Source organism: Papilio xuthus, unplaced genomic scaffold, assembly GCF_000836235.2.
Source record: "Papilio xuthus unplaced genomic scaffold, Pxut_1.1 DF828780.1, whole genome shotgun sequence".
NCBI lineage: Eukaryota > Metazoa > Arthropoda > Insecta > Lepidoptera > Papilionidae > Papilio > Papilio xuthus.
This window is the reverse complement of record NW_013529869.1, coordinates 1,371,101-1,385,194: the sequence shown is the minus strand read 5'-3', so window position 1 is coordinate 1,385,194 and position 14,094 is coordinate 1,371,101. Positions and strand designations below refer to the sequence as shown.

General features: G+C 32.6%; 3 protein-coding genes across 7 annotated transcripts in view; 1 reads left to right on the top strand and 2 right to left on the bottom strand.

Annotated features, from left to right (window-relative positions):
* Window positions 1-281: 281 nt before the first annotated feature.
* Window positions 282-3,114, bottom strand: LOC106128268 (methylosome protein 50). Its single transcript, XM_013326575.1, has 6 exons — window positions 2,773-3,114; window positions 2,412-2,581; window positions 1,687-1,860; window positions 1,281-1,443; window positions 863-1,034; window positions 282-531 (listed from the first exon to the last, which is right to left on the bottom strand). Exons 1-6 carry the CDS (start codon window positions 2,882-2,884, stop codon window positions 306-308), a joined length of 1,017 nt encoding a protein of 338 aa, XP_013182029.1. The 5' UTR covers window positions 2,885-3,114; the 3' UTR covers window positions 282-305.
* A 454-nt stretch (window positions 3,115-3,568) lies between these two features.
* Ciao1 (cytosolic iron-sulfur assembly component 1) lies at window positions 3,569-7,772 on the top strand. 4 transcript variants are annotated; one of them, XM_013326781.1, is made up of 6 exons: window positions 3,569-3,779; window positions 5,890-6,020; window positions 6,197-6,328; window positions 6,640-6,816; window positions 7,081-7,277; window positions 7,532-7,772. In XM_013326781.1, the coding sequence occupies exons 2-6, from the start codon at window positions 5,893-5,895 to the stop codon at window positions 7,714-7,716; spliced, it is 819 nt and encodes a 272-aa protein (XP_013182235.1). In that variant the 5' UTR covers window positions 3,569-3,779; window positions 5,890-5,892; the 3' UTR covers window positions 7,717-7,772. The 4 variants fall into 4 exon arrangements, with proteins under 4 accessions (XP_013182235.1, XP_013182234.1, XP_013182232.1 ...); XM_013326780.1 differs by having other exon boundaries at window positions 5,886-6,020; XM_013326778.1 differs by having other exon boundaries at window positions 5,805-6,020.
* Window positions 7,758-14,094, bottom strand: part of LOC106128407 (uncharacterized) — a 10,135-nt gene continuing 3,798 nt past the window's right edge. Inside the window, exons 1-5 of one of the 2 annotated variants that reach the window (XM_013326776.1) lie at window positions 12,882-12,917; window positions 11,379-11,537; window positions 9,851-11,177; window positions 9,128-9,773; window positions 7,758-8,984 (exon numbers count right to left, since the gene is read on the bottom strand). In XM_013326776.1, coding sequence (XP_013182230.1) covers window positions 8,135-8,984; window positions 9,128-9,773; window positions 9,851-11,177; window positions 11,379-11,537; window positions 12,882-12,902 — 3,003 coding nt within the window. In that variant the 5' untranslated portion in view covers window positions 12,903-12,917 and the 3' untranslated portion in view covers window positions 7,758-8,134. Of the gene's footprint in view, window positions 8,985-9,127; window positions 9,774-9,850; window positions 11,178-11,378; window positions 11,538-12,881; window positions 12,918-14,094 lie in introns of those variants that run through there. The other variant, XM_013326775.1, reaches the window with a different exon arrangement.

The following is a 14,094-nucleotide window of genomic DNA, read 5'->3' as shown; positions in this document are numbered from 1 at the left end:
ACATATATTAAATCTCAGCCATTGTTATGTACACAAAACATTTATTGTTTGTCAGTTTTTGTGTCCTTTTTATCGTTAGTTTCCACTGTCGACTAATTCATTTAAAACATATTGTAGTTTCTCTAATTCTCCATAAAACTAAGATAACTATAAGGTTTTTGCTGATTGTTTCGTCAGTGGAAACATGGTTATAATTATTTCATGTTCAAGGCTTAAAACTACCAAGTTGTGTTAGCTTAGTAAATAACTTTTGAAATAAAAACACATAACGTTACACTTATATGTATTTATTATGAAAATATACATTAAGAATGTTCTTTTGTACGTTTTTCATTAACATTGTGTTTACATAGTTCACCATCCCATCCCACAGAGTATAAAACATCCTCATCTCTCGAATCCCATGACAAGCCTCTAACAAACCCACTGTGCAACTTTCCATTCTTATATATCGTATTAATTTTGCTATCTGACGTAATTTCACACACAGTTACTGTTTTATTATCACAGCATACTGCAAGTTTATTTGTTCTGAAAAAAAAAAATATGTTGTAAACAAAACTTAAGTCACTTAAAGTATACTAAATATTATAAACAGGCAACATTTGTGTGTTTATTATTTGCATTAAATCCAATCCAAAATTACTGAACTGATCTTAAAAACTCTCACTGTTTTTTATTACAAGATTTTTATTACGACTAAGTCGGGCTAACTTATAAAGGGCTACTAAAAAATTAGATACATCCAAAGTACATATAAATATTAAAAAAGGCAAGTGAGAAATTTCTATTAGAGAAACTGCCATACTGTCAAAGAAACTAAAAAACAAAAAAAATATCAGAGTTCTATATAACATCTTACCCTGACTTAACAGCAATTTTATGTACAGCAGCAGGAAATTCAATTAATTTGGTACCATCTCCTGGCTTCCTAATATCCAGTATGCTCAGTACACCTGCATCATCTCCAAATACCAAACGATTCTCATCTAACCATTGTAGACAGCGAATACCACAGTTGTTTTTGACAATGTCTGAAATTGAAAAGCATAATTACCTAGAGCCACAAAAAATGTATAATTTTCATACATACCAATAAGTCTTTGATGGTAACAAAAATCATCACACATGTATTTTATATATAAACTAGAAAGATTAAGTCTCAGTGTCATTAAATGCTAAACTTACAAGGTTACAAAACATATAATAGACAAAAAAACAGGCAGATCCAGAAAAAACACATGCAAATTAAGGATTCTATTAAAAAAGTTGTAACTTACCACAAACGGGTTGAAATATATTTTCATCCCACAAACTAATGAACTGATCCAATGATCCAGTTGCAAAAGTGTGCGATTTAGGTCTAACAGAAACGGTGTTAACCGCCATTGTGTGAGCCGAGTCATAATTTCTTATGCAAACCAAGTCACAGATATCCCACACCTTTAATAAAATATTTGGGAAGATATACAGAGTGTCCAGGAATTATGTGTACAACCGAATACCACAGATTCTACCGGCTACAAGTAAGTAGGGTTAAATTGTCACATTTTCAACCAAAGAATTTGTGGTACTCTGTTGTACACTTCATTCTGGGACATCCTGTATATTTTTTATTAATAATGAAATGTTAAAAACTTAAATATGCAATAAAATAATCGAAGACAAGTAAGTAATCATTTTTACCTTCACATTACCATCAGCACCAGCAGTAATATATTTTTTTCCGGATTCCAAACAGTCAACTGAGAGCACCATATTATCATGTTCAGCTACTGACAACTCCTCGGTCCACTGCTTCCATGCATCGTCACTACTGGTCCACACACTGAGAGCACCACTATCCTCACATAATAATACCTGGAAAAAAAATGGTTATTATATTCACTGCAATAAAACTGACACGACCATATGTATTAAAACAACCCCCCAAACACATTCAATTTTATTAATACTAGCTGTCGACAGTCTGTGCGAAATTAAAAAATAACTTAAAAATAACCTATGTGTTCTTCCTGACTATGGCATAGATGTTCTACATCTATGCCAAATTTCAGCTAGATTTATCCAACCATTTTAGAGATACCTACAAACAAATATCCACCCATCCATTCACCTATCCATCAAAACATTTGCAATTATATTAGTTAGATAAGGTTAAAAAAAATTAAATTACTAAACTTTCATGAGATTAAAAATTAATATGTAACCACTGATTAGCTTTGAGCCCGTTGGTGGCCCCTTCATCAGGGTGAGTGGGACTGTGACTTATATTAAGAGATAAAAAAGTTAACCAAATGAAAGTGTATATTAGGATGTTTGTGTTACTATCGGTTTTGAATATTGTGGCATACATATTGTCTCCACTTTTTTAACAGAATGTGAAAAAAATAATAATTTGAAAACATTACCTTGTTAGAATTTTCAACAAAACATCCATCCGCTGTCCCGCTTGTTAGACTTATGCTATTTTTATCAGTTTTATTAAATTTTTTATTTTTACCCTCACACTGTGTGATATTGACACCGCCATTCCAGTAGCGTCCAGTTAATTCTGAACATCCAACTAATATTGTTCCATCTATAAAATAAAAATTCAACATATTTTCATCCAATGTAACTTACTGGTAAATGATTATTTGTTTTCTAATTTTTGACAATTAAAAATTTTTGTGAGCGGGACTGTTGTTTATTGTAACAACGACTCCCTAGGTTTGTTATACAAAACACTGATAATTAAGGTTGTATAAAAGAAATATAAAATGTGCTCACCTGGATGAAGTCGAATATAATCCAAATAAGTCAATGTACTTGTTCCAGTTGTATCTGACCTGTAGACTTCAGCATTAAGATGCGGTGGTACTATTGTTTTATTGTTATCCATATCAAAATTATAATATTACTTAAAAACCACACTCCTCTATTAGTAATGTATGCAACTGTTGAAAAGATTGCAAAAATCTTTTGATTCCAATACCTTACTTATATAATTATTACATTAACAAGTTAGATTGTAGAACTTAAGTAAAATTCATCTAAAATCTCATTTTTAGAAGTATTAACTATATTTTATAATTAGTTTGGTTAATTTCATTCAAATCTTTTTTTTTTCGTACGCGCTAGACTTGACAGTTGACAGCAGTTTTATATACTCTTTGGTTGACAGAAGAGAAATTCCAGTTTGCCAGTTCCGAAATACGAAGTTAAGATAAAGGATATATGTATACTATAGAATAACTTAAAAATATATACATAAACTTATTATTGAATTACTTAACTCTATATTAATTATTAAGTCACTAATTAAATTAAAATTAATCTACCAAAATAATACTATAAACTAAAACTAAACCAAACTAAATAATATAAAGGATTCATTTATTCTTTCCACGCAAGCAGAAAACAAACTAGAAATAAACATTTCTATAAATAATAAACATTGATTGGTAACAATTTTCTAGAATATCTATTATTTTTCCAACAATTAATATGAAAATATTTTCTATTTCAGTTCATGAATTGATAAGAAAACTATCCTATCATTTTATCATTTGTCAAATGGCAATGACTGACAGTTGACAAGATAAACTACTTTTCAATTCCTCGATTTATCGAATTATTCAGACTTAGCATTTTCTGTCTGCTTACTGCAGTTTAGTTCCAGTGCTTATGGTAAAATAGTTGAAAACAATTAACAAATTGTGGAAATATTTTATCAAGTGGAAAAGCAATTGGCTGCTTAAAAGATTTGAACGAGTATTCGTATCTGGTATACTAAGGTTAGAAATCTTTACTTCTACTCAATAGGATTTTAGTAATTGAGTGATTAATTATTTATAAGTTATTTTTTAAAGTCACGCTGTTATGTATAATAGTTGTGGTAGATTTTTAATATTATGTTACCTTTTTTTCCCCACCCACATTTTGATCAAATCCAATGTTTCATGGACTATCTTTATAATTTTAAAAATGTTCATAGCTTTCTAAAAAAATCTTACTATATAAAGTTGTAGGATGACTAATAACTATAATACTAACTAGTCCTAATATGTTATGCTATGGTAGCTTAATGTTTAATTGTTTGATTAAATGTAGATAGAACTTGCTGTTTTACCTCACCCTATATTGTTTATGTCTATGGTTGACTTACAATGTCCATATATGAAGAGCTGAAAATGTAAAAAGTTTTTATGCAAACCAATCTTTCACTGGTTCTTGGATTGTTTCAAATGTGTATAACTATTTCAACATAATGAAGGATGATAGAAAAGTAACACATTAAAATAAAATATCATTGTGTGCAGGCAATTATGGGTAGATTAGAACTGCTACAGACCTTAACTGGTCATAAAGGTATTGTTTGGAATGTGTCATGGCATCCCCAAGGAAAAGTTTTTGCTTCATGTGGAGAAGATAAAATTATAAAATTATGGAGTAAAGAAGGCCAGGACTGGACTATGAAGACCGTTCTTGTTGATGGACACCAACGCACTATTAGAGAAGTGGCATGGTCTCCATGTGGAAATTTTCTGGCTTCTGCAAGCTTTGATGCGACAACTGCTATTTGGGACAAGAAAAGTGGTGTGTATTTGAAATGAAATATTTGGAAACTTCCCTACATTCTTGATTGTAACACAAAATTATATGTTAATAGGTCAGTTTGAATGCAATGCCACATTAGAGGGACATGAGAATGAAGTAAAAAGTGTGGCCTGGTCACCTTCGGGACAACTCTTAGCAACTTGTGGACGGGACAAGTCAGTGTGGGTTTGGGAAGTAGCAGGAGATGATGAATATGAATGTGAGGCTGTTCTTAATGCTCACAATCAAGATGTCAAAAAAGTTTGTAGTATATATTCATATTTTAACTGATTAGTTACCATTAGCAAAGATAAAATGTTGTTATTGTTATTGTAGGTGGCTTGGCACCCTTCCCTAGATATTCTGGCATCAGCATCATATGATAACACAGTGAAAATGTATAAAGAAGATAGCTTAGACAATGATTGGTCCTGTGTTGCTACTTTACAATCACATGAATCTACTGTTTGGAGTCTCGCATTTGATAAAACTGGAGAAAGACTTGCCACTTGCAGTGATGATAAGACAGTTAAAATCTGGAAAGAGTATAAACCTGATAACCCTGAAGGAGTGATTGTAGCTGATAAGGAATCCATATGGAAATGTGTTTGCACATTATCTGGATACCATACAAGATGTGTTTATGACATTGCATGGTGCCCAAAAACTGGTCTTATAGCTACAGCATGTGGTGATGATATTATAAGAATATTCAAGGAAGCAGATGATTCAGATCCAAATGCTCCTACATTCGAACTGGTATCCACACAGTTAAATGCACACTCACAAGATGTAAACTGCGTAACTTGGAACCCAATGGGAAATGAAGAATTAATTTCATGCAGTGATGATGGTGAAATAAAAATATGGAAATATTCCGAATAGCTTTGATAAGCAAATAAATTAGTTTATATATTTATACAATATTTTAAATAATAATTGCAATACTTTACAAAAAATCTTTGTAACATTGCGAACAAAGAAAAACTGTATCAAAATTAAGATATAAGTTTTATATATATTTTTTATTGTAACTATTGTTCATTGTTAAACAACACTGTTGTGGGTTCGAAATATAAATAATTGTAAATATAGGTATGAGTTTTAGTCATTCAGTTATATAGACATAATAGAACTTTATAATTTAAACATACTTATTTCTACAAAAGATATTTATCTTTTATTGTGGACAAAAGTTGGTTTGCAATGTCTTATCTTTTCAGTATTCTAATGTTCCTTTCAATAAGATACTACAATATATTAAGGACAAGTGGAATTAAAAGATTTTTTTCTTTTGCTGCAAGCCAGAACATGTCTAACTCTGAAGGAAATGGATTTATGTTAGCAGAAGTAATAAATACTCTTGAAGAGTTTGCTCCTAAAGTTTTATCTGAGAGTTGGGACAATACGGGACTGTTGGTACAACCATATACTACAAGGTATGTATGTAATGCTATACATTAGTGAAACTTTATATTAATAAATTGATGTTTTAAGTGCCATTTCCACTAAATAGCTTATTGACTACATGCAACTATTTTCGGTTATGGTTGTGTATATTTCAATAGTACATTGGTGGAAAAGGGCATTTTGTCAAAAGTTTATTTGTTTACAGGCTTATCACCAAAATTCTATTGACAAACGATTTGACGGAGAAAGTGGCCCTGGAAGCATATCATCATGGATGTGAAATGATTGTATCATATCATCCACCAATATTTGCCCCCTTAAAATCTATTGTTCAAAGGTATGTAGTGTTATATTTAAGGTTGAACTCAACTGATATTCTGTCCCCATTTTATTAATTTGTTTTTTTTTCAAATTTAATTTATTTATCTTTAACAACACCCGCGCGGAATTAAAAAAAACTTAATAAGTAGCCTCTGTGTTCTTCCAGACTGTTCTACAGCTGTGCCAAATTTCAGATTCTGTTGATCCGTTCCAGAGATACCTACAAACCAAAATCCATCATAACATTCACATTTTTAATATTAGTAAGATTTTATTACTGTAATAAGAGAACTAATTTGTAACTTTTAATAAATGTTATATTTTCAGTTCATGGAAAGAGCGCATTGTTTCCTTCCTGTTAGAGAATCGAATATCATTGTATTCTCCACACACAAGTTGGGACAGCACACAGGGAGGTGTCAATGATTGGTTGGCGTCTTCCTTCCCTTACTGTGAATCTACACCCATAATACCAGGTGTTATTCCTAATACTGGCGCTGGAAGGTAATTTATTAAATTAAGATATGATTTCTAATGGTTCGAAATGTCGAAACATTTGTATGCAAGCATATGTTGTCTTAAACTCATTGAAAAAACAGGGACAAAACATTTTAATATTAATATTTGTATTCAATTTCATGGTTTCTGTAATTCAATCATGCATTCAATCTTTATAATTCTACTTTTTTTTTGTACAGAATCTTTTGATGATAGTGTTGCCATTTCGAATTTTAAAAATTTGTTAGCCATTTTGTTTTTTTCTTACAGGTTTTTAAATTTAAATTCGAACATTTCTTTAACCGATGCTGTGGCTAGAGTGAAGAAAGTGACAAGTTTGAAACATGTTCGTTTAGCTATGGGCTGTGGTAAATCTATGAATGATACCATACAGACTGTGGCACTTTGCGCGGGCTCCGGAGGCTCTGTGCTAAAAAATGTTCTGACCGCAGATCTTTTTCTAACAGGTCAGTGTCCATCATACATAGCTATAAATATATAAATTATTGTAATAAAATGAATTTTTTTTGTACAATGACAACACTGTAAAACTTTGAGTTGCCATGTTAATCCAAACTTACTTCTTTTCATGCAAATTAAAGAACTTTGTTTAATATGTCTTTTAGATTAGAAAAAGAGATTGGAATCATAACTAGTAATTTATAGGTAAAATAAATATACTATAAAATAATTTTGTTACATGCAAATTTTTTATTTTTAGGAGAAATGCTCCACCATGATGTGTTAGATGCTACCCAAAGAGGTATATCCGTCATACTTACTAATCATTCGGATTCTGAAAGAGGATTCTTACGAGGATTTTCATCAAAACTACAGAATAAATTCGATAACCAAATTCTTGTTTTAGTCAGCGAATATGATAAGGACCCATTGACAACAGTTTGAATGTTATGAAATTATTTAATTAATAAATAAAACAAAATATAGTCATATCAAATGCGTTTTATATTTACTGTTAATTAAGGTTAGAGTTTAGCATTATTAGAGAAAATACAAAATAGTTATTATTAAAAAAATCACCGTGAGATCATTGTTACACTTCTTTCTCCATAAAACAGCAACAAACAAAAAACCAACTTTCGAAAATCACTTTGTGATTTAACTTTCCAGCAATTTTTTCACGATTTATATAAATAGACTAGTTATTATATTCGGTTATAAAAGTTGGCAAGGTCTTTGAAAGTGTGTTTTTGATTTTCTTGCCTTTCCCATAAATCCTTTTTCCTTTTGATGAGGTATCTTTTCTGAAATATTTTCAGGTTATATACGTTTGCGTTATAAATGTGTATCATGTGCATACTAGTTACTTACGTAGGGCTATTTTATTTATTTGTTTAATTCTAACATTATGTTCTATAGTAGCATTCTCTTTGTTCTCTTTAGCAGAACGACTTTTTATTTCAGAACCATGTTTCGGTCTTACTTTTCGTACAGATGATACCGTTCCTTCTTTATCGTCGTAATTAATAACATATTCACTTCGTCTAGACTTTTTCGTGTCATGATAGTTTTCGGGAATTTTATTCTTCGATTTTGGCGATGGCTTTGATTGTATGCTGGTTAAGTTATTATTAATTGTGGGATGTGTTATATGTTTTATATCAAAATTTTCTTTAAAATCTTTAGTAGTATCAACTCTTAGGGTGTCCTGTTTTTTTAAAGAGTTATTAGTATCGGGCACAGGTTTTGCGTGGCGATGTAATGATCGTATTCGATGGTCCTTCTGACCATATGTTAAATCTTTTTCACGTGTTGTATTCTTGCTTTTATCGCAAATACTTTCCTCAATTCTATTCCTTCTTCCACTATGAGGTAGTTCAGGAGTAACGAGTTTCTCTGTTCTTTGTACTCTAGTTTTGCGCGTTGGTGAACTTTCATTTACATTGATTTTATTCCTTAGCGAATCTGACCTTACGACTTTTTTCTTTCCATCTTCGTCTTGATTAGTATTTCTTGCTTTAACACGTTCTATGGTGTTATTTTTTTCAGTTATATTTGATTGTAATTTTATTCGAGGTTGCTGTTTTATGTCTTTTTTATCGTTTGTACTGTGCCTTTCTTTTGGTCTTAAATTAACGTACAAAGACGAACTGTCTTTGGAAACTGTTTCTTCTGCTATATCAAGTTCCTTACTAAAATCGTTCCTTTTCATGCTGAAATTGTAAAATACATGATTACTGACAGGATCGATAAAGATCCAGGAATGGGGTTATTTTGGTGTTTATCAATATACACGAATAAAAAATGAAATATGAATTAAATTAAATAAAAAAGTCAACTATTAACTTAAACTTACCGCAAGGAAGGAGAATTTCTTGAACTAATCTTTTGAGAGTTAAGTTCTTTGTGACGCAACCTGGCCTTCGGGGGCTCAGATATGCTGCGGCTCGAAGAGCTGCTCGTCTCTTGCCTTCTTAACCTGGATCTTCTTAGCGTCGTCGGAACATCGTCGTTATCTTGTTCCTCTATTGAATTCAAATTTCTTGTTCTTGTTTCTATTTCAATGTCATATTGATTACGTCCCCGAGGAGCGGGAACAGGTGTATAATTTGTTTTATACAATATATTTTGATATTCTGGCGCATCGTCTGATTCCATATCGCTGCTACAAACACTGCTTGAAATTTTTCGAACCAATCTGACTGATTCAAAAATCTCCTCTTGCTCATTGTTTTTATCATATAATTTATTCTCGTGGCGTTCAAGCGAATTCGGTTCGGACTCCCGATCTTTGGCAATGCCGAAATACATTAGATCGCTTTCTTTCAGTTGGCGCGTATTCGAAATTCCTAGTGTTGGCGATTTTTGAATTATTTGCAATTTTCTTTTAACAGAGTTCGTTGACAAATTTTCATCCTTGTCGCTACTCAATTGCAAATGTTTACTAGTTTCTAATACGGGCTTCGTAGAAGTTTTTCTAAAACTGCCTTGTCTGAAGGTACCTGAAATTAACATTTGAAATTCATCAATAAGTTAAAAAAAAAGATAGTGTGTGTTTCAAATAAAGAATATTGTTTACCTTCATTGGTGGTCCTATAAGACTTTTGAAGAAAAGCAGTTGAGCCAGAATTAGTTGAATAACTAGGCCTAGTTTCGTTGCAGTATATTTTGTCAGCCTGAAGTTGGGCATTAACCAGAGTAACACCAGATATAACATTATTATCATCAACACTGCCATTTTTTACATTACTAACATTATCATCGTCCCCAAGTGACATGTTCTCTCCTAAGAGATATGGCTTGGGTTTAGGAATTTTGTTTTTGAGAATACTTTTTGTAGCTGCTGTATTCTCATCGGAGTCACCAACATCGTTAGTGCTGTAACTAGAAAAATATTCGCTTTTTTTAATTCCATGAAAGTCAGTCTTTTCTCCGAACAAAGTAACAGACTTCTCGAATCTATCGCTAATAGGAACAAATGCGCTTCTTCGCCGTCTAAAATCGTTCGTAGGGGGTGGTTTTTCATCTGTGGCAATTATATTAACGGTACCTGTGTCTGCCGCAAAATGTAATTCAGTTTTACAAAATTCAACCTTTTTGGATTTACGATCATTTTCGTCAACGTTCGGTGATTTTCTGTACTCGTAACCATTTTCTGTTTCGATAGCTACTGGAAGTGTGATACATACTTTGCCTGAAGATTGCAGTGTTATATTATTGTCGCTAAGCCTGTCCGGTGTCACGCTGTGCTCTTTGACAGTCTTCATAGCGTGGCTGGCTCTGTTCTTGTAAAGCCAATCTTTGAATGTTTCATCTTCTGACTTTCTGTCCTTTTTATATTGGCGTGCGCTATCTACATCGTTGACGATTTCAGAAGACTTGCAAATACCACTGTCGGTAGAAGATTCTATTGCAAATCTGTCTTTTCTATCTAAAATGATTTTGTTCAACGGTGCTGTATCTTCAAAACTATAACTCTTTCGTCTGTTATTCCAGTCGTCGCTGCCATTTAAGAGAGACTTGTATTTAAGTGTACTTAGCGTTACAGGTGCATCTAATAATGGTGATACTCTATTATTTTTGGGATGGTTTGGCTTTATCCTGTCCTCATTGTATTCGAATACATGACTTTTGAAGGAATTCCTTCGATTTGTTCTAGAATCGAGGTCAATAATACTGGCGTTGTCGGCTGATGAAGATTCCTCGCTCGGCATTCGTATTGAGTTTCTTACGACACCGCTGCGCCATTTTGATGGTTCTGATATATCTAAATCATCGGGTTCGGTTACTTTGTAATTTTGATTCTCAACATCTGAATCGATCGTCTCCAAAGGTATTGAAGATATCTCCAAAGGTTTTGACGGTAATGATGTTGGTTCGACGAAGTCATATCCAGAAGATATTACCTGGAATATATGAAATGAAAGCTATAAAAACTTGTGCTTTATGAATGACAAGAAAAATGAAAGTCGTTGCTAGTAGTAACGTAAACGAGTGCCGATTTTGCAATTCATATTACAAACCGATTGCTTAAATATTGTAATATAAAACATGATCTATTATATCAGTTTTCATGTACTACGCATTGATTATAGAATCATATTTACCCTTCTAGAGGACTGTAGCATGTAGGAGGAGGCGGGCACACCCGGGCCTGCGGTGGAGTGGTACGCTGCACGGAGGACGCGCACGCGTGCTCCCGGCGCGCTGGCGTGCAACACTTCCATTGCGCGCGCCACGCGTTTTGTCACACCGCCTTCTGTAACCTGTGTAAATTATGTAACAATTATATATTGGTTTATTACAATATAATTTCTTTTTCCAAAAAAATCATAGAAAAATGTTAAACTTAATGTCAGTGGAATATAGAGAACATTTAAAACACGCTATTACTCCTTGATACGTTTATAAAAACATGCACTTTGGAATGGCCGTCATAATCAAGTTTCTGGGTACATTAAAAAAACACTAAAAGCTTTATACTAAAGAGTATGCGAACGAAAGACATGCGTTGCTAGTTGCTACTGACGTAGTTTAATAGGAAGCGTGGAGCGGCTCAAAAAACCTTGGCAGCCCACGCCTCTGGTTTTGCAAAGTAACGTCATCCACTTTTTCCGACTTAAAAGTTCGTATATCAACAACTCAAAATGGGTAAGACATTAAATTACATTTAAGGATAACATCTTAAGAATAACAGAAATACCATGTTAATATTTTTAAAGTAGAAACTTCTAAATATATAAATAAACGTTATATTAAATGCCAATGTCATAGACTGCACAAATGTCATTAAGAAGTTAGTTTAGCTTTTGTTTTATTAAACGATTTCTTTATCATTACTTACGTGTTAATGATCATTGTTCGTTTTTTTTTTATTTTTTTTAGATTCGGTTAATCATAAAACATGCAATGGCAGAATTAAAATGTCCTTTCCATCAGTATTAAGTGAATAATGTTATGAGTTAAAGATGCGTTAAGGATACGTGCGAAATAATAAAAAAAACTTATGCAAATATTATTCCAAGTACATTGAACTTTAATGCTTGTTTTAACAGGAATGTGCTGCCACGGTATCGATCGTGGGAGTGACGGAAAGTTTCCTTCCTACTCTCATATGTCAGAAGATTATTTAAAATAACATGTAAATTACAAAGAAACCTTTTTAAGTTTAGTCACGATATTGATTTAAAGCATTTCCTTCCTTGAATTCAACCGAGTAGAATCTTACCGAGAAAATTTAGTCATTATTTGGATCCGAGAAGATGAAATGAAGCCTAAAGGTTAGGCAAAGTTGAATTTGCTACGCTACTGCATATTTGACTTTTTTCAATGGTTAATATAGGCTGAGCTTATCTGATTCGCATTGAAATGACAACAATTGAAGGTCTAATGAATAAATTGCATTACAAATAATAAAAAAAAACACTATTTAAATAAAGTCGTATGTTAAATAGAGAAGAAATGGCAGCGGTATATTTTTACGTTAATTTTTTAACGAATAAACTTCGTGGCTGTCAAACAGATAACTAAGAAAATATTTTTTTTAGTTATAAAAAGACTTTCTTGGACCTTCTAAGTGAATCGATAACAAAGCAAGCGCAATACGGTACCTTAAGCATTGATGATGTCATTTGTATAACTGTTCGCAAGCGTCTCATAATATGTTTGGTGTCAGTGACAAGTCTTTAAATGAGTTAGCGGAGCAGAGCACTAAATAATCAAATTGTAGGTAAGTCATGAAAATTAAAATGTAACAGTAACGTATAAATCGTATTTTAAAAATGATGTAAATCGAACTTTATTTTTTGTTTTGAAAATCGTTATTTACCAGTATTTTGCGTACGACAAAAATGTCCCTAAGCAAGGTCACACCTTCACAATTGTCAATCCTAAGTTACGAGTTCTCGTTGCGACCTTCGTTAAGAATAAACATATATATTTATTGTTGCGAGTGACGTGATCTCCGGCGTGGCGCGAGTCGGCGCGGCGCGGGGGCGAAATGAAATGGCACCTCAAGATTGCGATCTTTCCAATGAACGACAAGTTTCGCTTAACGTAGGTGTACGGCATAATTAAATGTACAATCATACCTGGATAACCGTGTCATACACACTATGTCACAATATAACCCTCAACTTTAAATCAATCTGTATATTTTATATATATTTGTCAAAATTATATAGAGATAGATGAATCAAAACACACGAATGTTATTGTATATGCACTATTTAAAGACGACCGAATATGTAAGGATGGAAGAGCGTTAGGATTAAGATGAATTTTGGAATATTATGTTATATAATAAAAAGATAAAATGAAAATTTTAAATAGAATTATTAGAGAAAGGAGAAAAGCACGCACTGTTACAAGAATATATTTACAACAACTGCTGGTTTTAAAAATAAAGAAAAAGGAAGAAAAAACATACAGTTCTAAATTCAAAAATAACAATTAAGAATAAAAAAGTGTAAAAAGTTCCGTATCTGTCGGCAACATGCCCGCCCCCTGGTGTCAAAGACAAAACAAAACAAAACTAAAGAATACCATGTAAACATAAAATAAAGGGTGGCCGACAAATGGAACAAACAAAAATATAAAAAAGACATAAGACAATTAGATTAATAAAAGACTGCACTGCACGAGGAGCTCCCACGCTCCGCTCATAAATGGTGCCGCAGGCACAATGAAGATAAGTAGTCTGCCAAGGCCTCAAGGATGCGATTCACACCGACGAATGAAGTTCCGTTGTCCGAACATACTGTAGATGGAGCTCGTCTTCTCGCATAAATCTTCTGAGGGCATAATTGTGATATCTGAAGATAG